The sequence below is a fragment of the Hirundo rustica genome, chromosome 14 (assembly GCF_015227805.2).
Source record: "Hirundo rustica isolate bHirRus1 chromosome 14, bHirRus1.pri.v3, whole genome shotgun sequence".
Classification (NCBI taxonomy): Eukaryota; Metazoa; Chordata; class Aves; order Passeriformes; family Hirundinidae; genus Hirundo; species Hirundo rustica.
This window is the reverse complement of record NC_053463.1, coordinates 10812230-10836681: the sequence shown is the minus strand read 5'-3', so window position 1 is coordinate 10836681 and position 24452 is coordinate 10812230. Positions and strand designations below refer to the sequence as shown.

The 24452-nt window shown below is 45.3% G+C and overlaps 1 protein-coding gene across 2 annotated transcripts; it reads right to left on the bottom strand.

Annotated features, from left to right (window-relative positions):
- Positions 1-163: 163 nt before the first annotated feature.
- SLC22A4 (solute carrier family 22 member 4) lies at positions 164-24452 on the bottom strand. Of its 2 annotated transcripts, XM_040077925.1 has the most exons (10): positions 24025-24452; positions 17895-17998; positions 16122-16276; positions 12373-12544; positions 10343-10469; positions 8354-8448; positions 7135-7349; positions 6286-6468; positions 3763-3898; positions 164-2608 (listed from the first exon to the last, which is right to left on the bottom strand). In XM_040077925.1, exons 1-10 carry the CDS (start codon positions 24415-24417, stop codon positions 2533-2535), a joined length of 1656 nt encoding a protein of 551 aa, XP_039933859.1. In that variant the 5' UTR covers positions 24418-24452; the 3' UTR covers positions 164-2532. The 2 variants fall into 2 exon arrangements, with proteins under 2 accessions (XP_039933859.1, XP_039933860.1); XM_040077926.1 differs by lacking the exons at positions 12373-12544; positions 16122-16276.

Here is a 24452-nt window from a genome sequence, read left to right as displayed (position 1 = left end):
TGTGTGGAAGAACCTAACTGGCGAAAGAGTTTATTTTTGGACTTTCTTCCATGCCTGATTCTCACTAAATACATTTAATGAATTATTTATTTAAAATTCTTGGCACCATGTGTTTAAATTCAGAGACTTGCTCTTCAAACAGAATCCACACGGGAAGCAGGTTGAAACAATGTCAGTGCACATTTTTATTACAATGAAGACAGAGGGCAATGACTGACAACTACTAGAGCTTCATACAAGCATTAGCAGATCCAGTAATTCAGCTGAGGATCAAAGGTTGCACAGATACCCCAGTGACAGGGGTTACAAATGAGACACAGTGTGATGATCCCAGCGGCAGTGAGAACAATCCAGCTGGGCTTCCCTCATTTCCACTACGCTCAGACTCCATAAGGCCTTATAACAACATCACATGCTTTTAAGAAGGACATTCCACTCCTCTGAAAGATTATTAAATCTGCTGCAAAAAATATTAAAATGTGATGCTAGCTCGAGATCAATGGTTTAAGTAAGAAAAATGAGACTCGTTAAAATGTGGTATTTTAAAAAACACTGTACTTTATCTTATTAAAAAAAAAATAGGTTTTAAGATACTGGAAGGTTCCAAAATACAAAAATATTTACCTTTTAGAAATACCCAAGCCTACAATCACATAAAATAAGACTCAAAATAACAATCTTCATAAAAATATGGCCACCTATATTTAAGTCAAGTCGTCAAACCTATCCTATGCTGAAAAAAAGTCTTTCTTGAGAAATTTAGTTACATCTAAACAGTACTTCTTTAGATTAAAACTGTAAAAGTAAAAGCAAAATTAAATACTGCTGTTATTAGAGAAATTGAGAAGGGATGAGAAGATCGGGAGTCACACAACACTGGTTCCCTCACGCCATGTTACATTTATGGCAAAAGCATAACAGCAGGAAATTAAAAATAGTATTTCCACTCCCAAAAGCAGCCTGAGTTAATTGCACAAGTTCCTTGCATTTGTTATAAAGCTTAATTTTTGTGCTTGAACTTCAGGGAGAGCCTCATTCTTGTGCCAAGACAACTTACCCTGAACTCATGCATTAGAGATGAGACACTGTGCTTTTGTTAGCCCCTACAGAAGGCGAATCAGGGCTAATTGTTATTTATACAGGACAAAAATCAGTCTACCAGGTCTAACAGACCTTATGTGACCAAGAAGTGCACATACACCCAATAAATACAAAGTAAGAGGAATTACACCCTTCAAACAATGTAGTGTTCATAAAACAGTAGTAGCACAACTCTGAGCTCTACAATGGTCTTCATCCAATCTAGTTTTTCTGAACTTCGGAAAAAAAACAACAAAAAACCAGACATACATAATCTGTAGGATTCAAAAACCAAAACACTGGTTTTGTTGGTATTAGGGGTTTTTTTAAAAACCCTGTGGTCCCAAATTAGTCCTTTTGAATTTTTAATAGCTGCAGGTGAACATATCCAGTACAGAAAATCAGATTTTTGTGAGCATCAAATCACCTTTACGTTTGTAAATTCTAAAAAAGTTTTGTGAAACTTTGAAACTGCAGTGAGTGTTCTCTAAAGGTACAGAACAAAGTGGTATACATTCAAAGGAGAATTTAAATACTTTGAGAAAAAGAAAAAAAACACCTCAAGATATCTAAAAAACTGCTTGTGCCTATATACTATGAAAAACCTGAAAGCTATAACTGCATGGCATGATAGGACAGGATCATGGGCTTGCTACAGCTCACTTTTCTGTTCAAAGTGGGTGTGACCCACCAGAAAGTCAGAAAATTATAGCCTTTACTCAGTGCTCAAGATTTTTCCCCTTTCCCAAAGACACTGAAGATTCACAAAGCTGAGGGTTTGGGGTGGGCTCAGGCTTTATGAAAAAGCAGCAGCTTTTACAGGAACAGGGGGATCCCAGGTCCTGGGAAAAGCAAGAGACATCTAAGGCCAGTCTGATGTTATGTTTAAAAGCCATGTCCTTACAGGGAATCTATGCCTGTGCTGCTACAAATGAATTCTGACTCCATTTAGTCTATGGGCTTTGGTCACAGATTTCAAAGGAGGCCAAGATCTTTCTTTCAGGTGTTGAAAGGCAGACAGACACCCAGCTTCCCTTCCTCCAGTCAACACACAAAGTGAGGAAAAACACCAGCATTATGTTGGCTATTTTATTCTCCCTTTCAGCAGCTTTTATCAAGAACCTGACTGCACAGAGCAACTGCTGTATTATTTCTAAGGCTCACTTCCAGCTTATTCCTTGACTTGTGTTTAGCACAGACAGGCCCCCATTTCTCAATGGGGACTGTGTCTGCTGACAAACCCCAGGAAAACAGGACACTGAATTACAGACTAATAGTCCTACAGGAGTAGACAGCATCTGGTCAGTATATTTTGTCATTTGGAGACAGCAGCACAGGGGATAACAACTATGGTGCAGTAGCTGTTGAGTTTTGTTCATTTTTCTCTGGCAGAAAATGCATTTTGAGATGATTTTGTTCTTCTTTCAGCCCCTCTGAGAGGTGTGTCTTTCTTCACAAAGGTGTTACCAGACTTTTAGGACTCTCCTTGGAACTCCTAATGCCAGAGTTTTGTTCCCCATTTCTGAAACTGAAAGCAAGTAAAAGACTGAGAACGTTTTCCAGGATGTCATCAGACACTACCACTCCAATAACCATGTTACACTGCTAATACAAACATGAGATGAAATATAATGTTCTGTACAGTGTGCCTTGCTGGATGGCAGCAGTAGTGCAGCAAACAATGCTTGGAACTTGAACATCATTCAGCAACTATAATTCAGTTACTTCAGGCTGCTGATTCAAGAAGCCTCTAAGGTGAATCTGGTTTGACTTTAGGATTTCTAGCTACAAGTTTGTCAACTGCAAAGCTGAAAAGCCACACATGATATGTGTAAGAAGTCTCTAATTGTGCTAAAGAGAAACATGTCCTTTCTCAAGGAACCTGGTCTAGGAATTTTTCTTATTTTGAAAACATAATGACAGCTCCTTATACTGACCAGGAATTAGATACAGGGAATCCTAACTTTTTGAACCTATTATTGCTTACAGGGGCAAATTCTGTTCCAATATCAGTTCTCACTGAGCTAAAAGGTGGCTATACAGCCGCTCTTTGGTTAATTCCGTTCCCCTCTGCTGCTCTAAGAATTTTTCTCACACTGTAGTGGATGTGCATAGATCTGAGCGGAAATGTTTGCCCAGGGTACCCTAAATAGCAACGTTGGTGGGACAAGAGAACTGTCATTGCTTACAGCTAAATCATATAAACCAGAGGAAAAGCTGTCCTGGCCTGTTTCTGGCTGCCCAGAAAGAGGCTAGACTGTTGAAATGTTGCGCTTAATTTAGAATAGTACCGAAAGAAATGACACTGGAAGAATGAAGGGTCTCATAACACATATAATCCTAATAAATAAATACTTTAAAGGAGTAGTTTAAATAAAGAGTTAAGGAGAATAAATTATATAATGGTATAGAAAGCATCTGGAGATCTGAAGCAACAGCCTCAAGGTGCTTTGAAAGTCAGCCTTGCTTTGCCAGCACACATCAGCTCTTGGGTTCAGATATTGTGGAGAAATTGTATGGTGTCATTGTCTGTCGAATTAACAACCCAAAAGAAAACAATCTGAATGCACTCTGAAAGCTTTGAAGTTTTGCAGTGGACCTGAAGAAGCATGTTTCCTGATTGTGAAAAGGGACTGTGTTCTGAATTCCTGTGAAGCATGGGATCAATGAAAGCTGCCTTACCATTTCACCTTCAGCATCTGCTCAAAGCTCTCGGGCAGTGGATTGCCGTAGCTCTCGGGGAGAAACAGGGTAAGGATCCCAATCAGCACAGTCAGGCTTCCCATCAGGATATATGGTAGGAATCTGTCATAGGCACCTGGCAGAACATAGAACATTCCAACAGTACTTCATGTCCACAATTGACAAACCCAAATGTAAAGTTTATATTCCAGACATTGCTGTAATGCAGAATTAATTTGGAATAATTAGCTGAAAGATTCATCAATATCAAAGGTGAATCCAAAGCTGAATTACGTCTATTACCTGCCAGCAGCCAAAGGGACTTTTCAATTTTAAAGCTTCAGCATGTGCTCTTGGATGGCCACACCTACCATAATTTCATGCCAATCCCCACATTTGTGTAGCAATTAAAAGTTTGGGTAGTTTGTTTGTTTGGGGTTTTGTTTGTTTGGGTTCTTTTTTTTTTAATATATATTTTCAGCTGGGATAATCAACATCTTTGCAAGGCAATAGCTCTGCTGGAGCCTTCAGTACCATCCTGTCATCAAAAAGCAAATCCTCCGTGAAATAATCAAATATGAAGGAATAAAATTGCTTGTAAGCAATGAAGCACTCATCACTACCTGAGATCACGTATCCTGCTGGGCTGACGCAAAAGAAGGGAAGAGACTAAGTCAGCTGAACAGCTCAGTTACAGACTAAAAGCTCATTAATGGGGAAACGCTTTAATGCCTTCCTTACTGCAAAGGGAGAGAACGTCACACTCCCTGAGACACACATGAGGCTCTGACCTTAGTCTACTCAGAAAATTATTTTGGACTTGAAGGCAGCAGCCTCTGCCAACAGCCTCAAGCTGGCACACAACTGTTTAGGCAGGATGCAAGATCCTAAAGTCACAACAGCACAGCAATGAAAAGGTCTTTCAGAAAAGGGATTAGCTAGGAGTTAAAGTGCTGAAGATAGAGAAAGTACCAAACTGGACCTGACAGCTTTATTTTATAGCTGGGATAGAGCAATATGCTTTATAATGTATGGAATAAACTCAGATTAAAGAGAGGACCACTGGGTTTGTCTCACAGAGCCAAAGTTTGTGATCTGATCTCTGTGTTTTTGAGTTGGATGAACTGCAACGTCCTAATTTAGCTGTAGCAAATAGCAGCAGCTGATAAGTTTCCCCTAAAACCTCTTAAAGTTTAAGAAACTATTTTGATGTCTGGAACAAGATTTTTTGAAGACTGAGCCCAGAGATACCTGGGAGGAAAAAAAAACCCCACAAACCAAAAAAACCCAATCAGTAAAGATGTTATTTTGTCTGCAATTCTCTCTTAGTGCTGCAATGGAGACTGAAGACCTTAAGAAGAGTCACAGTCCTGCTGACCCTTTTACTTTACATTTGCAATGTACAAGTATGAAACTAAGACAAGGTATTTTCATCATTTTTGGTACAGTGTGTTTCAGTTACACTGGAATGTAGAGGTGAATCAACATTGATTAGTTACAGGTAGTCATCTTCTCTCCACTTTTCCTGGAGTGGAGGATCAGCACTAACCCCTCAGCAGTACACCAGCAATGTTCTCTCAGAGTCATGCTCGTGTTGCATCAAAGATCTCACACTCATTAGGGGCAGAGAGAGTTGACATGGATGCAGTGATGGCAGAAGGAAATAAATTGTGTCAATGAAAGAAAGAGGAGATTGAGCATCCCAGTAGGTATTCACAGGTACTTTCACCCTTAGTCCTCTAACCTCTATCACTCTTTCCTGTCTACAACATGAGGAATATTTTTACGTATTAAACAAAAAAACCCCAAACCAAACCAAACAATGTTTTTCAGTTTATATATGCAGCACTCAGAATGTGATGGCACTGAGCGTCAAAAAAAGCCTATGGGGAAATCAATAATTCTGCTTACAGAAATATTGAGCAATAAGAAAAAGCAAAATGAGTGAATGCTGAGGTGACTGCCTTAGAAACTAAAAAAAAAAAAAAAAAATCACTTAAAGTAAACATACTACTATCATTTCATGCTATTTAACCTGTATGTTTTCCATGTATGACTTTAGAGAGCACAAATCCTGGAAATGTTTGGATCCCTACCTGGTTTATCTCCTGACATACCCATCTCAGGATGCACAGGGACAGTACAATGCAATGAATTTCCTACTGCTCCATTTCCTTACTTGCAAGACCACTTCTTGTCACACTCTTCTGGGAAACTAACTGGCATCCTGAGATGTGATTACCATTTCAGCCACTCCACTTGCAGAGTTTATAAACATCAGCTCTAACCCACTTCAGTGAGACATGAATGGTCCCTAAAGGAATGAAGTGCCTGGTCCTTCTGTGAAGCCCAGGGAGCTCCACTTGATTTCTACCATGTGTGACAGTGAACTCACACCCAAGCTGAGAGACGGAACTGAAAATACAACAACTGAAGGGACTTAAAGCTGAGCCTGCACTGCAGAAGCTCAGACAACTTCTCTGGGCAGTTGTGTGGTGCAAGGCATGAAAAACAATCTCTCACCCAGGTACACAAAGTAAGGAGAAATGATGCTGCCCAGCCTGGAGGCCGTGGAAGTCGCTCCTACTGCCATGTTTCGCACTTGTGTTGGGTACAGCTCCACATTGTAGACGTAAAGCATGGAAAATGCAGCTGTGACACCAAACTTCCCAAGCATCACCAGTCCAACAGAGAGGACATAAAGTTCTGGAGGAGAAAAAGTCAAGGTGAATAAGTAACACCCTGTGCTTATTACCTGTATTGCTTCTACATCCAAAAGACTGTACTGCTGTGTTTTTCCAAAAGGTCATGAGTTCAGCACTTTAGTTTTTTTTATTGTACAAAGTATTAATCCCATCCCTAGATGACTCCAAACTCCCCACTAAGCATAATGTAGACACGGGTTATTTTGTGTTTTTAAGATTTTGGTTGTCTTCAAATAAAACAGCACTCTTGAAATGGAAGAAAACTCTGGATTACACAGCAATAAACTACAAGCTTGAACCTTCCCCTTTTTCACAAAATCCTGTGGATATTTGCACATAGTGAAATCTGGATGCAGGTTTTTGTAGCCTGGAAGCACAACCACGTAAAACACAGTACACTTTAGGCTTTCATTTTAGAAGCTGGCTCCCCCTGAACTATATAAAGCTCAGTAATTTGACACAATAAATGAGAGTCGAGTGTGACTCAGCATATACAAATGCAAAAAAAAAAAAAAAAAAAAGCCCTAAGGCTGCAATGGATCAGCATAAACTTGACCTCAAATTTTAAATGTGATCCTGGTTTCCAGTAATTTTGCAGAACTATCATAGAGTACCATAACATATTTTGAATGTTTCATATACTTAAGTCACGTATTTAATTTTGTACCTGCAGGAACCAGCTGAATGAAGAGGACAACACTTCCCCCTAAAAAAAAGGTGCCAGATAAGGAGTAGCGCCGTGGGAGGGAGCGGAGGAGAAGCCAGGCAATGACATAAGCTGGAACTTCAATAACAGCTGAGAGGAAACAGTTGATGAAGGCATTTCCATGCCAGTCTGGAGTGCTGAGGGACAGGCCAAAGTAACCAACTGATGTGAAAAACCTGAGAAAAGCAATAAAAACAAATTATTCCAGAAACCACAGTCTCTGAACACCTCCAGTGTTGCCTCAGATGTTGTTACAAAAATAGGATATTGCAAAGCACCACCACAGGCACTGTGGCTTAAATACGTCTCAGTGGCAACCCCCTCTTTCTAATTCTGTTATCCCGTTCAGTGATCATATCCACAGCAGCTTGAAGACACCGCAGATTTCTCTGTCCTTCCTGCATACACTACACCAAGTAAAAAGCTTTGTGGAAGTTGTTTCCAAAGGCTTTTCACTGCAAACGACTCAACGACACAATGAAACTCTTGCAAGCTTCCCAAACCAACTACATTCCTACTTGTAGCTAGTGTCAGGATCTCCCACCCTCAGCAGTTCTGTTATATCTTATTTAATCTTCAGAGAGAGCTGGATGTTCAGGATTCAAATCTCAGGAGTGCCTTACCAAATGTGCTAGCCAGTTCCTTTCTGCTGGGGGGGAATATGGCCAGAAAAGAGATCTGGTTTGTCTGTATGGCATTATTGGGTCCTCATTTCTCGTGGCTGCCCAGGCAGGGACCAGGATCTCACTGAGATGGGCACAGTACAGAAACAGAACAAAAATGCTGGCCATGGGTCTGGCTCTTGTTACGTTACCGAGTTGTTGCCTTTGCTTCAAGAAGAACATTTTTCTTTAAATAGAGATTACAGAGATGGGGACCATTTATTAAAAAAAAAAAAAAAAAGAAAAAAAAAAAGAAAAAAAAAAGAAAAAAAGCAATGTACTTCCAAACACACAAGTTGTTACATATTGTTTTCTAACTATTTTACATCTGAGTCAAGGCTATTGTCTCCATATTCTTGTGTATTAATGCAGTGTGAGTGGGAGGACACTGAGGGCCATGCACCAGCCAATGACCACCGGAGCTGGGCTCTGAGGCTCAGACTTATTATCTAAACCTGTGGCCTCAAAACAGAAACTGTTCTACTGCCTGGGTACTTGAGGAATACACATTTCCTTACCACAAAAGTAATGACATAATAGTAATAGTTGCAATGTTTCGGGTTCGAAATAGGTCCAGAAGGATAGCCTTCTGCTGCTGCTGAGGCTTCGAATCCTGAAGGAAAAAGGAAAACAAAACCAAAAAAATTCCCACACACCTAATAACAACCTGTCCTATCCACAATCCGGGCAGTTACAGAGTTATGACTATCAGGGGATAACTGGTCAGCCCAAGGGCCACTTCTGCACCAGGGAGTGCAGTCCTTGGCTGGAGCTTATCTCTGCACCCAGCTGTACTCATGGGAGTCTCCATTGCAGCACGATGGCTGATCAGAAAGGAGTATCAGCTGACCAGACAGATGAGTTAATGTTTCTTTAAGGATCTCACACAGTACTTCCAGAAGTAACCTCAGGACCAGAGGCATTCTTGTCCATTCTGTGCACTGTCCATTCTCTTTAACCTTCATAAGTGATGTGAAATGAACGTAGGAAATCACCCAGTTCTTGCTGCCTGCCAGCACCCTGACAGGGAGAGGAACAGATGAGAAAGGCTGGTGAGGTGGCCAGGGCATATCATGGGAGCATCCACCACCTCAGATTGGAATTGGAGGGTCTAGTTTGAGGCTTGAAGCAGAAATCTTCTGGGTGGCATTAGGGTGCCTTTCTGCCTGCACACTTTGCACTTCTTAGGGCTTTCCCCAGGCCCAAAGAACAATCCACCCTGCTTCTCCCTACGGGATTATCCAGGAGATAGCCTTTCTTAGGAGTAGATGATGGTTTCCAAGGAGTATTTTTCTATTAATGTTTGAAAAATGTTTCCAACATGAGGCTCAGCATGCAGACATCATCCTCAGGCTTCTTTGGACAGACACTTTGGCACACAAAATTTCCATGTGGCAGGTGAGCGCCTCCTTGTTTTAAGAAAATATGCAGGAATGATAAAATGCTGCAATCCAAAAAAAGTCATCCTCAGCTTGAAAGACATATGAGGCCTGGCTGTGAAATAAGGGAAATGCTTTTCCATGCTTGGTGTAGAATAAGCTTCCTATAATTGAAACATTCACTTTAATTTACACTAAAACTTCCACTTGGGAGAAAGATCTTCAGGCAAAATACAAGTGTGACAGTCAAGTGACGGATCCTGCCCAGGGGAGGGGTAGCTCACGGCATCTTTGTCCTGCAGACACTGCAGAGGAGCACACAGTGCTGTGCCTTCTGCTCTATCAGGACACACACAATGCAGTTGGCAGTATAAGGCTGTAGAGGAAGAGTCGACCTACAGACACACAGCCATTGCTGACACAAGGCTGGAAGAGCCTTTGCGCAAGGAGAACGTGAGGAGCTCCAGTGAGGGCAGAGCCAGTAGAGGGAGAGATGAGCACAGGAACCGCTGTGGCTATGCTGCTCCCTGGCTTGCTGGGCTGCCAGATTTGCAGTAGATTTTCTTCTTTTAATCAATAGATATGAATAGAGAAAAACCACAATTTTGAAGAAGAGCTTGATGTTCGTCACTGTCTTCACTCCCATCATGGTTTTCAAGTCTCCTTGTAGCACTCAGGTGCTTTGGCTGGTTTGTGCAACCTTTCGAGCCCCTCAGGCTCCATGCAGCCCCAGCTCATGTGGGTGCTTATTTAGGGACCCCACACAGCCCCCCTGCAAAGGGCTGTTGCTAATCTGCAAACCACTAATAATGCACCAAACTGAAATGGGCACAAACACATTTTCCTTGGATCTTTGCAGCGCCCAAAGGATGAAGAAATCTGGGTCACCCTTGCTTTGAAAACCACAATAAACCACTGCTGAGAAAGAGAATTTTATTGTGAAAAGCAAACAAATAAATCCTCCCTCTGGGTTCTCACTTTGATCTCACTAACCCAGCACTTACCGCAGCCACTGCCAGCCCAAGAGCTGCTGGGGCAGACCAGTCCTCTGCTGGCATTTCCCAACAAGCCAACCAGCCAAACGGGGAAGTGCCAGCCAAGTAAAGTACCAGGACGTATGGAACATACCTCTGCAGTATCAAAAAGCACAGTTGGGGCTGGAATGCCATTTATTTTTGCAGCCTTTCGGATAATAGCTTCTGCCTCCTTATATCTTCCCTGGGAGATCAGCCACCGAGGAGACTCAGGAATAATCCTGTAATAAGTTTCAGAATAAATGACTCAATGTTTTCCCAAAATAACAAGTTATAAATAACACATTTATTGCGCCTGTGAGTTACACTCAGATCTCACAGACTGCTTGCAGCAGGAGACAGCCAGCACAGAAGCACGTGGGCAATGTAATTCAAATATATGGGACCTGTTCTCACACTAAAGTAGATGTTTTGTCCTCAATGGCTGTTTTTTAAGGAATAACTGATGTCCACCAGATGTCACCAGATAGACAGAAAGGATGGGGGTAGCTTAGCCAGTGTGAATCAAAAATATTCTTAGGAAACTGCACACAATGTGGAAATGCTTTAAATATGCACAGTGTATATTTAAAGGTTTTGTGTCATAGGAATCTTGTATACAAACCTCACCATGTTACCACAGCTCTGAGGCAGATTCTCCCAGGCAGAGTGCAGGGGCAGTGTCCCCTTGCAGAGTTGATGACATTTTCTAATCAATTACACATGTTGAATGAATTAACACCAAATGCAGGACAGAAAACTTTAACTTTCCTAAACTAAATCCTTTGGTCTTAACAGCTGCTATCTTGCTCCTTTAGCCTTTTTCCTCTCCTCGGGAAAAAAGCAGGCCAGACACTCCTTTTCTGATGAACCCTAAAGACTGACTCAAAGCCAGGTCAATAATTACAAACATCAGATGATTTAGATTTGATCATTAATCACTAATGGGACTTTCTGTAAGATGAGCTGCCTCCACTGCTCTTCTTACTGGGAAAGCTGAGGATCTTGAGACTGCAGAGATAAAGCAGGGAACCTTCTGGAGAATTTGGAAGGGAAATGAGTAACAGAGCAAGAATGGTGCAGAGCAGAGGGATGTGCAATTCACATGGCCTGTGGAAGCAGTGGGTCCACATGCCAAAATGCCAGCTAACACCAACCTGCCTTGGCAGAGCTTTGCCAGCGCACCTTGATCCCCACCTACCCCCACACAGGCCGCAGACAAAGTGCCGAGGACGTTTTTTGGCATATTTAAGTGAAAGCTTTTAAAAGGCCTAATTCCCAGCCCACAGACTTCAAAGCAGGACTCTGAAACCATGCCTTGGGGACAAATTTCCTGTGCCTGACAGTGCCTGTTCTATAGCAGACGTGAGAGGCTCCCACCCAAAACCAGCCTCCCCAGAGAGCAGGTGCTTGGTGCAGAGGGAAATGCTGCTGTGACGAAGAGGTTTGAAACACTTCAGGTGAAATAAGGAAACTGACCCTTAAACAGAATCAGACTGTTCTTTAAAATCCAATAACAGCAGAGGTGGAGCTGAAAAACATTTTAAAGGTTTGGTTTGAAGACTAAGGTTAAAAAAATAAACCCAACTAACCAACAAACCATTAGCAGATGCTTCTAATAAGACTGTGACATGCAGGAGGTCTTTTAGACTATAGAAGGCTGTGTCTAAATCACTTAACTGTTATAAAGACAATAATTGCTCACTTTCAGATAGAACTTTTTCAAGATAGCAAAAAGAAAGGAGTTCCCCGAATAATATGAAAGTACTCTTCCTGTTGTGAATTATCCTCATTTTAACAGTGTGAGTGATACCTTGCTTTTCCTTTCCTATTTTCAAACACCTGTCCCTTCAGAAAACAGCAGATGCCCAAGGCAGCAACCAAAGAGGGCTATCTGCCCTTCTTCAGTGCTTCTGTCCAGTTAAAAAGAGCAGGGCTTCAAGTACACAGCACCAATGAGGCTCTCTAGGTCGAGACTCGACTTAAAATTCTCAAGAAAAACCCGAACAAAAATAAGGCAAAGCCTTCTCACATGGTGAATAGAAGAGTGCCCCTCCTCCCTGACCCCTGCCATGACCCAGCACCTAGCACAAAGAGCATCAGGCAGGAGGGGAGGTGGGAAGTGTGGCCTCGGCATGGACTCACCACCAGAGCGGGATGCAGAACAGCCCCGGGACAGTGAGCGCCAGCAGCAGCATCCGCCAGTCTCTGATGAAGTAAGCAAACAGTGGCAGCAACATGTAGCCAATTGCAAAAAATATGCAAACTCCTAATGTAGAGAATAGAATACGAACTGATTTGCCAAGAATTTCTGTGCCTGTTTAAAACAAGGGAGGATGGATTAGCATTTTAAGTCTTTGTTCTCGAGCATGACTAAATACTTTATTGCATTTACAAACAAAAAAAAATAAGCTAAACAATCTTAGAAAAGAGCAGCACAGCACAGACCTGCCTGTACAGAAAAGCTGCTGGGAGTATTGGGAACCTTCAGATAAAGAAGCTACTTCTGTTTGCTTTGGTTAATGCATTGGCAGACACAGATAAGGACAGGCATGGGGGATGGCTGGCAGACTTCCAGGAGCCTTCCCCACACGCTCACCGAGGACACATCCTGCTCCCCCACTTAACCCATCTGGATTTAAAATGCAAGTCACTGCCGGCAACTTTGGAAGAGCAAAGGTCTGAGAGCAGCAGACTGACATGGGATTGAAGGATGAGAATTTACAGTGAGGTGAGGTGAGGTGGAAACAAATTTCCCACCTATTTTTTGGAACAGAAGGACGGTTGGAATGTCAGATCAACACATCACAGGCTGAAGGACAGAACCAGGGAAGATGCCATCCTCTAGTAATGTTACTGTTCCAGTAGCCAGGCAGCAATCAGGGAAAGCATCCTACAGCCATTGCACCACGCAGCAACTTAATATTGAGTAATAAAAACTGAGACAGTTCTAAGCCTTCAACAGCACCTAAATTCTTTTACAATAAAACACCCAGCCACTGCTTGATAGAATCCAGTGAATCCCTGAGGCCGACCTCACTTCTCCTTGAGCTCTCAGCCCCTGGTCTAGAGCTCTCCTTCACATTAGGAGCACGGCAAGGGCTGTGACTGCCACAGTTTGATCTGGACTCAATTTAAATGCAAATGACATTGAGTGACTGTGACAGGAGGGTCACAAAGTGTGGAGGGTGCACTTGGGTTGTGTATCATGGCAAGAACTGCAACATTTATTATTGTAGAGAAGATGGAAAAAAATACCCAAGACTGGAAAACCCTCCTATTTCATAGTTACATGAATCTCATTTCAGAAACCTGGAGTAAGTAAATAAAGTCACAGTAAAAAAACCAAAAACCTGAAAATAAGAATTTGCTGGGCTAAAATGAGTGTGTGGGGATAAATTATACCATCTTCCTCTTGATTTGCTCTCGTTTAGAGGGACTTTCTTGGGAGAGGTCTGATACTTGAAACATTGGTTTAAGCCTGTTAAATGTTACATTATAATCTGTGCCAATTCAAACCCAGTATGAAAGACAGTCTATCCTGCCTCTCCTCTTCCCTCATTCTCCTAGCTATGGAGTAACAGTTCTTGGACAATACCAACTTGTCTTCACAAATCTCTGTAGTGCTTTACAGTCCCAGAACCTGAACACAACAATTTTGATCACAGAGAACAACTGAGACCTAAATCTAAGAGAGAAATTTCACAGCAGGTGGTAGAAAAAACCATAACATTGACTAAAGAAGTTCACCAACAGCTCAGAGGGGATCTATTTCCATGAAGGTGGGCAACAGTGCAAAGGGCAGCATGAGCCTGGGGGCTAAGGATGCTGAAACAGGGTCTGAGCTACACAGGGGGAGGCAACAGAGGTTTGGATGTTGAAAGTTTGAATGACAAGAGAAACCTGCATTGAACTTGGGAAAAAAACCCACTGCACTTGGGGATGGAGGGTGCCAGGGCTGCAGCACAGCCAGGGCCAACAGGGCCTTTAGAGGTGCTGGTCACTGCTCCCCTCCCAAGCACAGGTGAGCCCTGCCTGCCCTTGGATGAAACAAGGGGAGCATCTCCAGCACATCCTGTAATCAGGAGGGGCTTTCTTAAGGAGTCACTTTTCTTTTTATGGGTATGTTCTCTTACTCTGTACCTCTCTCATAAGCAGCTTCCTGGAAGCTCCTGGGTTTGCCTTGCCACAGGCAGAAGTCACAGTGCTTATGGGCACACGTTGGCTATGGAATGTAGGGTGGGAAGGAACACCCTCTGGAAATACCTCTCTCCTCACCCACGATGGTCAGCTTATGGCTCACATAAATAAGGAAGCTAATGTCTAAGTTTAGATTAATCCTGCCCTCAGAACCAGCCTCAAGGCTGCTGGGGAATGGCCAGCACTGCTGGCAAGTGCCCCAGGAATCTCCCTCTCTGCTCCCTGGAAGCCATTGCCGCTGGGACAACTCCACAGAGGAGAGGATGGCAGAAGAGATAACAATGGGGCAAGGGCAACAACATTTAACCAATTAAACAAGCCTAATGATACCAGGGGACACTCAGTCCCCTCTCTCAACAGTAGGACCATTTGCTCACTGGGATGTTCCTTGCTTTGCTTCTGATGAGCACCGAGACAGCATCCCAATCCACATCCAGCTGTGCCCCACATTCCCTGGGAGCCAAATCTCTGCCTGATCAGAACCTGCACCTCTGTGCTACATAACCCATGTGTTTCCACAGGATTTTCAGCTTTACCCAGTGCTGTACCTCCCAGTCTTCCCGTGGCAGGCATTTGCTCCTGCTCCATCAGCTCCGCACAAGAATTAAACTACCAGGACACTGGGAGCAGTGGCAATGGTGACAGCAATGGCAGGAGCAGTTAAAATGATGATGGCAACAAGGGATCTCCCTGCTGACAGCCTGACCTTAATCCTCCCCGTGCCACAGGCCGCAGTGACTCATGGCTGCTTGGGGACGCAATGCTGTATCCTCTTCACTGACTTTGTATTATGCTCTTCTGAACTATTTTTTTCCCCGTTAAACCTCATGGGGTAGGAAAGACCAGCATTAATTAGTAATGTACAATTTTAATCTAGCTCACATTACAATCTACAAATTGTAATGTTGACACCAGGGGTTTAAAAATGGTCATAAATATATATTTATACACCCCTTAAAGACAGTGCTTGCAAATCCCAGTTTCCTCCCTGAGACCAGCATCGCTCATCCCCATAATTTGCTCATGCAATTGCCTTTCTTGAAATCCCTGTGTCCAGTGGGAGCCTCTGTGGGGTCCCCTTCCCCATGGGGTCCCCAGGCAACAACTGCAGCCATGCAGCTGCTGAATCTTTCTTCCTACACTCCCCATGGAAAAAAAAGCAAACCTTAGCTTCCAAAATGTAGGACTTTATCACTGATCTCAACACTGAGAGCAATGACTTTATTGTTATTTAATGGGGTTTTGGCACCCACCCAGCTCCTCTGCTCTGGTCCCCTGACACTCACTGTGCCTGGAAGTTGCTGGTTTGCTCCAAGACTTTGCACTCAGGTGTGCACTGACCTGTCTGCAATGGGCACAGAGGGAGACAGGGGTGAACCCAAATGCCTTCTCTATCTCAGACCTGCTGCTAAACCCTGAGTGCTGCCTTGAATGTCTTCTCCAAAGAGGAATGAAATGGATGTTTATTTAGACTCTTTCTGCTCTCTTCTTTTTCTCTAAACCTACAGAGAGTATAGGCTTGAAGAATGGCGGAGAAAAAAAAAAAAAAAAAAAAAAAGAAATCATACTGGCATAAAGTAGGAATTTTACCAGTGAAGATTTACCACTGTCTAATTAAATGATCCAGTTTCAGAGGGGGGAAAAAGTAACAGTACATTAAGCAAACATTTAATCTAATGCAAACATATTCATACCCAAAATGAAGGCGACCACATAGTTAGAGATCTGTCCCATCCCCACAATGAGAAAGAGCACTGTGAACATCTCCCAGCTGGTGGAAAAGATCTGCAGGAAGCTGAAGCCAGTCTGCACAGCCATTGTCAAAAAAAGGATATTCTTCCTGCCAAACCTTTGGAAAAGAAAAATATTATTACTGAAACAGCATGTATTTATGGTGGGGGCTATGTAAGGGGCCACACGGAAGAACAAATATCCAATCTCAAGTGATGCATCTTAGCACAACCTGAAGTTCTGTTCATCTTAAAGAATTTTATTATTTTCATATGCACTAAAAAATATTAAAATTTCCAATACCCACAAGACAAACAAAGAAGAAAAGCTATAAGCAGGAACTTCAGAGAGCCACTAGATAGAGGTTAATGACACTAGACAACAGTACAACAGGGAGACACATGCAGACTGCAAGCCATACACCTGACAGTTAGGAAATTATGGCTTTTAGGTTACTGGCATCTGTACTTTGCAACACCATTATGCTTTGAGTGTACTAAATAGCTTTGTCAACTGGTTTCAGTCTGAGTTGCCAGACATATTGCACCCTTTCTCTCCCCTGTTTCTCTGCATTAGGATTTTGTGGCATGTTGTCCGGGAGAGGCAGGACAAGCTCACATACAGGTTTCCACACCTGTGGGCACAGATGCTGCACAGGCTGCCTCACTTCCTGCCTGCAGCAACCCTTCACTGGGGAACGGCTTCTGTAGCAGTCATGGGGAAATTGCTTAGGTACAGGCTCAGGTCATAACCCTGTACTGACAAAACCCCCAAATAATCCACGGAATCTCATGCAGGAAGGCATGAGCCAGGCTCTCAGTAGCTGTGCTGCCACCAGGGCACACACGCTTCCTCAAATGCTCCCACTGGGCTAATGGCACCACTGGGATTTAGTGATTATCTCATCTCCCTTTCAAACAGTAACACCAACTGACTTCTGCACTGGGGCAGGAGTCAGGAGATTAAATTCAGATCACATGGAATTTAATGCTGGAGGCTTTAGGATTAAGACTCCCAGTGAGTCGTGAACCCCCTCCGCTAAGCACCCGGAGGAACTCTGATTCCTTATGCCATCCTCATTCCCAGGCAGCAGACAAAGCAGGATCCGTGATCCCACTACACGAGTATGGACACAGGGCTGAGGGCTCTATGGAGGGGAGCAGAGGTTTGCAGAGGGAACATATATTCTGCATTAACACTCGTAAGGGCAAAACGTCAACACTGCTGAGACAATTATCAAATCCAGTAATGATTTTTTTTACATTTGTATTTTAGTGGGATGCTATGACAATTACTATAATTTTCAGGTTATCTTATCTTTTTTCATTCCTCTCATATGTCCTTACTCTATTCCTACCAAACCATCTATGCAGAGATTCCATTCAAAGGGCAAGTTTCTATCTTGCAGCTCTAACAAGGGATTATCAGTTAACGTGCAACAAAACCCAGCATCTTTTAAACTACTAAAAAGGCTGGATAAAGAAACAAATGGAAAATGGGTTGTGAAGGGAAACCCACTGCATCAATCTGCAAAACTCCTTGTGGAGATCAGCCCCATGGCTCTGAAGTGCCCAAGAGAGAGAAATCCTTCACCTGGGGTAGACCAGGATGGAATTTTTGAAGAAGCCAGACCAGTTACCTAATTTTGATCAGAACTCAGATTACTGGACATTTCACTCCTTTTGTCTCTTTAAAACAAATGCCCCAGGTCTGCCCTGCTCTGCCCACAGCATTACCTGTCTGAGAGCTGGCCCGAGATGAAGGAGCCAATGAGGACCCCCACAAAGAAGAGGGAGGTGGTCAGTGGGGCTTTCCAGTCGTCCTCACACACCAGGTTCCACTGCAAGAGAAAGGTCTGCATTCAGACACAGCCCCAGAGCCGCGCCGAGCCTCGTCCAGCACAGCAGCTGCTGGCTGGAGACACACATATTTCCATGAAATGGAATTGTTTCCCCATATCCACACTTCCACCCATCACTGGCACTGTTTTCTTGGTGCAAGTCACTGTTGGAACACCCTGCTTAAAGCACAGGAAAAAGAAGGGAAAGTGATTGCCTCCCCAGGCAACTCCATGAGGTCAAAACACTGCAGCTGTCTGACACAGCCCCCTTGCCTCTGAAGAGGATGAGCAGCCAGCAATGCCAAACCTATGGGAGCCCATGTGCAGCTCAGGGGCTGCCCTGGACCTGTTTCCTGTACAATCCCCCCAGCATGAACCCACCAGACCCCTGGACCTGGCTCCCCATGGTCCAAGATGCTTCCACCAGTGAAACAGAGCAATGGAGAAGTGTAAAGAACCATCCCAGCTAAGGACAGCTTCCAGTTTACCTTTGCCAGCTGCATCTCTATAATTTCTGGGGCTTACAAAACATATGTAAGAAGATGCACAGAATGAAATCTCTTTTTCTTGCACTGGCGTGTTACCAAATTCTGTTCCATCCCACAACCTGCACCACCAACTTGCCACCCATCACTCACAGCCTCACGACTGCAGCGGGCTGGGGCTGCAGACTTAGGACAGGAGCCAGGGTGGAAACTTCCACCTAAAACTACTCATAACCTCAGACAAGGTTTAAAAAAAATAAAAATGGCATCATGAGTCTCTGTCCACTGAAGTTACAGCTGAGCATGTCTCTGCCAAGGCTTGCTCCCTTCCTGGTGACTAATCTCCTAGTTAAGGCATGCCTGCCAGGAGTACTTAGGGAGAGGTTTCAAACATGTCACTCTCAGATCAGATAATTCTACCACAATGGTAAGCTTGTTAGATCACAGATTAAAGTATGGCATAATTTTAATACTTAGCCATGCTATCAGAGAGCAGGGCCATTGCCCGTACCAGCAGTCACCCTCTGCTGGGAGAATGGATGGGCCAAGCACAGGCAAAGGCTTGGTGATGGAGCAGAAACCTGCCATCAGAGCTGCTCAGGCTCCCTGCTCACCTGCAGGCAACAAGGAGCAACTCCTGTGTCACAGAGACACCCAGGCGCTGTCTGATGGCACCACAAGCCCTGCCAAAAACAAACCACCAGGGGATTGGTGGATGAGCTTCGCTGCTGCTGAAGGGCAGGCAGACAAACCCCAAAACAAGGGGGAGGGTGGTGTGGTCTGATGCAGTCTGCTTTGGACTATAATTTAGGAAAGAGATGCAATTAATGCCGATTTTCAGACAGAAGTACACTGCCAGCAGAGGGGAGTCAAGTACCTCTGCCCTTTGCCCAGCCTGCAAAGTAACACCAACTACATGACAAAAAAAGAAGCTGAGGTTAAAAACACAGCCCATGCCTCTTCCTGAGGAACATACATGTCTTCAATGCAGGAACAAGGAGACTTGTGGACTAAAATGTGCTCCCAAGACTTAAATCTGATTAAGAACAAAAAGAAGCCTATGGCAGAATTTTCTATAAGGTATTTTCTTGTCCCTGCTGGGAAAGGAGAGGTGGTGAAGTGTGGGCTCATCTGGGCACACACCTGCACTTATCTGCACTGTGTTTTGATAAGGTGGAAGTTAGCATGTGGGTCAGTAGGGCTCTGGTACGTTCAAGGATGCTAGTTGTGAAAAACAGATGCAGGGATCTGCTTCACCTGTGAAAGAAAACAGATTTCTGTGAAGAATATCAGCAGAAATCAAGTCCAGTATTTAAAAAAAAGCAAAATTCAGCTACAAAAAACATGGCATTCAAAGTACACTGCAGAGGTCTTTCACCACATCCTGCTGCACCTTTCTTTCCCCACTCAGGGAAAGCTGTTGACTAACAGCATAGCAGAATTTGCAGCTCAAACAAACTCTTGTTAATTATCTGGCTACAGAGCACCTTGGTCTAGGGTCACCAGCAGAGAACCTGCTCCTGGACCTTCAGACTTGAGTTACTCAAGGTTAAGGATCAATGTTTTCAAAATGTCTCAATGGTGCCAAAGGCACTTTGGCTGTAAAATAAACCCAGCTAAATAATAACTTTCCCATGAAACTGCACTACCTCCTTGGTGCCAAATGCCTCCTATCCAGGTGTTCACTCCACTTTTTCCCCATGATATACTGCAATACCCAGCAAAAATTCACTGTACAGGGTCAAGTCTTTCAGATTTGGGGGATGTGTAAACAGCATGCAGCAGCTGGCTGTCCAAAGAGGGGTTACTATTTACAGGAATTCACTGTATTCGACCAGAAACCACATCAAATCCATCTCACTTTAAGTATATCGGAAGTTGCTGAGTGAAAAATCCACCTATTTTAGCTCCAATATCACACGGTACCTGAGCAATAGAGCTACACCCCATCTCCCAAGTTCCAGCCTCCCATCCGCATAGGCACTCACTCTGACTGAGGCTCATGCCATGGCACTGCCCAGTGATTAACCACCTTATCAACATGGTAAGGTTTCACTGGTGCTTCAGTGTATAGGGAAAAAATAAATGTAGCTTGTTTGACCCCTTCCTCAGTAGCTGCATCCATCACAGACAGCACCAAGCACACCATAGGGGAGCTACAGCCCAGCCACAGCTGAACTGCCTACAGTTAGAACTTCCAGCCTGTCTCTATTGGGCTATTTACACATTAACCAGGAAATAAGTAATTCTGTAATGTTCCTGGCAAAGCAGACTGGGGAGCAAAGTTCGTGTAAGATTCCAAGCAAGGCCTCTGAATGCTAGGAATAGGGGCTGCTCAACAATGCTGTTATTAAACCCCTTTTTTCCCATCAAATCCCCACAACCCTTTCTGACAACCTCCCAGCTACTGGAAAGGCCAATTCTGCTAGGTGCTGCTGGCAGGAACACTATAGATGGAAGAGCTTTCCGAAAAACCAAAATTGCTGGAGAAGGTGCCCTGACTGCCCAAAGTGCCCCCGCTGCCAATCAGAAATCACTAATTAATATCTGAGTACAACCCATTCACATCAGAGGAGAAAACACTTGAGGAGCTTTGTGTAAATGGGTGGGGCTGCAAACCAGGGAAAATCTGAACTTGTTTCCAAGCTGAAGATGAATAACTCAAGAAGTGTTAATTATTCACAGATGGCCCCATCCTGTTCCCTGGGAACCAGGTCCAGCAATGAGACCAGCTCAGCTCGGCGCACAAGTGACCAGCACAAGCACCTCCATGCCCGAGCACAGGGTGGGCTTCCAGGGCTGCTCTCCACTCATGGAAAAAGCCAAAACAGAACAGACCTTCAGATGCCTTCAAACCACAGCATTTCCTATCCAGTCTCTTGCCTCTGCCAGTCCCAAAAGCATCTGGTTTCTGCTTTCACTAACATGAGTGCCAGGGCTGGGACAAGGGACCGAGCAGGATGACACAGGTAACAGACCAGTAGCCCCAGCAGAGCCTCTGGCACTCACTCTGCCCTTTGCAGGGGCCTCAAAGTGGTGTCTGGGGTACATGCCATGCCCCAGGGGTGGAGAGCAGCTTAGTGTGTCCCCAGGGAGCAGTGCTGGGTGACAGCCTGGCTCAAGGGTACTAACTAGATCGTAATGCCTACTCCTAAGGGCAAAATCAGTGCTTATCCTTGAGCCTCTAATTCATGTTTGATGTGAGCATCATTACCTGGAAGCAAAAGAAAAATAGATTAAGTTCCAGGAAAGAATACCAATGTAACAGTCCCCAGGAGCCTGCCAATAGGAAAAGGAAACCCTGCAGCCCCCTCATCTCAGCGAAGGGATCACTCTTGACCCCACAATGACTCACATTTCCCCTTGCTCACCATTACACTTACAGCCCCTTTCCTACACCATCCTGGCCCAAAGATCACCCGTGAACACATTCACTTTTCCCCATCATCTCCATTTTAAGACCATGAAAATGACTCAGTCTGGGATTCTTTGCACCCAGTGTTTAGCGTGTCCTCACAGACCAAGGAACACAGGTGCTGAGCTGGCATCTCCCACTTCCCTTCAAGCAGCACTAATAACAGGATTTAATGCAACTGAACGAATCAAATGAAGTCTCCAGCGCTTAATCCTGTGCCATCAAGTTCTGTTCTTCAATTGAGTTCTTGAACTGAAGCTGTTTCTTCACTGAGCTCTTCTGATGGCATGTCCTGGCTTGTCTTTCCTAATACAGAGAAAAATGTTGGGTACAAAAATAAGCATCTCAAATTTGTCTAAACTGCCTCTTTCCAGTATTTAATCAGTGACTGTTTTCCTTGTTTTGAAACCAAATTCTACATTTTTTCCAAATGTCCATGACAATTTTGCAACAAAACAAGTAACTTTCTTTTCCATCTGGCTTACAGATGGGAACCTGGCACTTGGTTTCCATCTCTGAATGTGCTATTGCCTCTCTGGCACGCCCCAGGCCCCGTGGCAAACCCCACTGCTATGTCCCTCCGAATCCTTCACAGAATGCTCTTGTTTGGCATCTGCCAACATGAATTATTTACTGTTCATTAAGAAGAATCACATTTCTTCTCCTTTTGCTTCAATCACTGCCTCTCCCAGAGCAAGCACTGACTCCGAAACAGAGATTACAAGTTCACAGACACACCAGGATAAACTGACCTCCCTCAGGCAGTGAGAGTGGTATTGTCTGTGCCAGTGGTGGCTGCCAGGCACCCGCCACACAGCTGTGCCAGCCTGTGGGTTATGTGGGCAGCAACCAGGCTGCTGCTTCAGTTTGCCCCTAGCCAGGAGCAGGGCAAGCTTCCCTTGAACCCCCGCTTCAATTTGATATTGTGAGGGATCTCCAGCGACCGAGTACGAGTGCTAGCACAAATGGCAAGTGTCACACGTGCCAGTAACTTCCCTTTGAGCAGGTGACAGGAGGCTGGCATCCCCTGCCCACATCCTGACTGCCTGGCATGTGGCTGATCCTATGTCTGCACACCCCTGGCACAGACCCTCCTCCTGCGCCTTCAGGGCACAGACTCCTTGCCTCATCATCAGAACCTGGCCTGGCTGTGCCATCTTTCAATGTTTTTCTGGTGGCAGATCACAGGGACTGAATCACAGGGACTGTGAGGAGGATTCCACACCCATTCCCTCTCTTGCATCCCAAGGGGAGCTATCAGGGCATGAGGAGGGTGGCCCTTGGCTAAGTGGGGCACGCTGGGCTGCAGGACCACGGAGCCTGCCAGTAGCCACTGCCTGGCATGAGGGCGAGCCCGTTATTCCCTGAAACCCCTTACACAATGAGGAACAGCAACAGCACTCCTGCAGCATCAGAGGAATCATTTTCCTTCTCTAACGGAGCTCCACACTCCATGGCAGCGTTACAGCACAGCACGTCCCTGCCACCACACCATGGCGCGGCCAGGAGACCCAAACAAGGGCTTACATGACCGGGCACCGCTGATGCTCCCACCTGACACTGTACAAATGATGCCACTGCAGAGCGCTACAGACCGACCGGCCAGCCGGGCTGCAGCCACGTCAGGTTCCTGCAGGAGTGACCACGGCGCCTGCCTCCCACCAAGCCCGGCGCTGACGGCCACGGCAGCCACAGGGTGAGGGGCCAGCGAGGGTCCACTCTGCTCTAGCCCCAGACAGGCTGGGTGTGTGTTTACCTGAACGTGCCCATGCCTCCATTCAACGCTGCACTGAGGACGAGCAATTCCATCACACAGAAAATTTACCGGATTGGTCAGCGTGTGGCAGGAGGAAACTACCGGGCTTCAATTTTCAGCCTCTGCCTCCCCCTCCACACAAACCTGTCTCGGAGTAGAACAAGCTGGAAAACACAGCTGGAATGGCGAGGGCGCGCAGCTCCTTCGTCAGCCTTTACCTCTCGCATCCCTCCCGCTCCTCGCAGCACCGTGCCCCCCCGGACCCCTTCCCACAGGCACTTCACCCCACGGCTCCCGCTCTCCGTTCGCCCTCCCTCACACAGAATGACAAGCCCCGGCCCGGGCTACGGGCGTCACGGCGGCCGCGCACCTCGGTGACGATGGTGGAGCGATAGACATCGCGGCTGTACTCCCAGCCGTCCAGGCACGGCTCCTGCTCCAGCGCCTCCAGCTCCACGTCGGAGCCGGGTCGCAGCCCCAGCGCCGAGAAGTTGGCGAGCGCGGCCAGGCGGTAGCGGCGGCAGCGGCTCGGCGCCTCCTGCCCGTCCCGCAGCTCCAGCGGGATGCTGGCGTTGCGCCACTCGTCGCTCAGGTTGGCCCCGCGGGGCACGACGCACCGGTGCTCGGGCGTGCCGGCCAGGAACACCACCGACATCCCGTTGAAGCCGTTGGGAATGATGCTGGCGCTGAGCAGAAAGAAGACGAGGCGCTGGAAGCGGCCCCATTCGCCCAGGAAGGCGGTGGCCGCGTCGTAGTCGCGCATGGCGAGCGCGAAGCCCCGCGGGTGTCCCGCGGGTG

What these genes read in the sequence shown, in the direction of transcription:
- SLC22A4 (XM_040077925.1), bottom strand. Translation starts at nt 24,417, where the DNA reads ATGCGCGACTACGACGCGGCCACCGCCTTCCTGGGCGAATGGGGCCGC. An exon ending in TGCTTTTTGATACTGCAGAG is followed by an intron (nt 8,449 to 10,342) that starts GTATGTTCCATA and finishes TTTTTCCTTCAG; the next exon opens with GATTCGAAGCCTCAGCAGCA. An exon ending in CATTCAGCTGGTTCCTGCAG is followed by an intron (nt 6,469 to 7,134) that starts GTACAAAATTAA and finishes TTTCTCCTCCAG; the next exon opens with AACTTTATGTCCTCTCTGTT.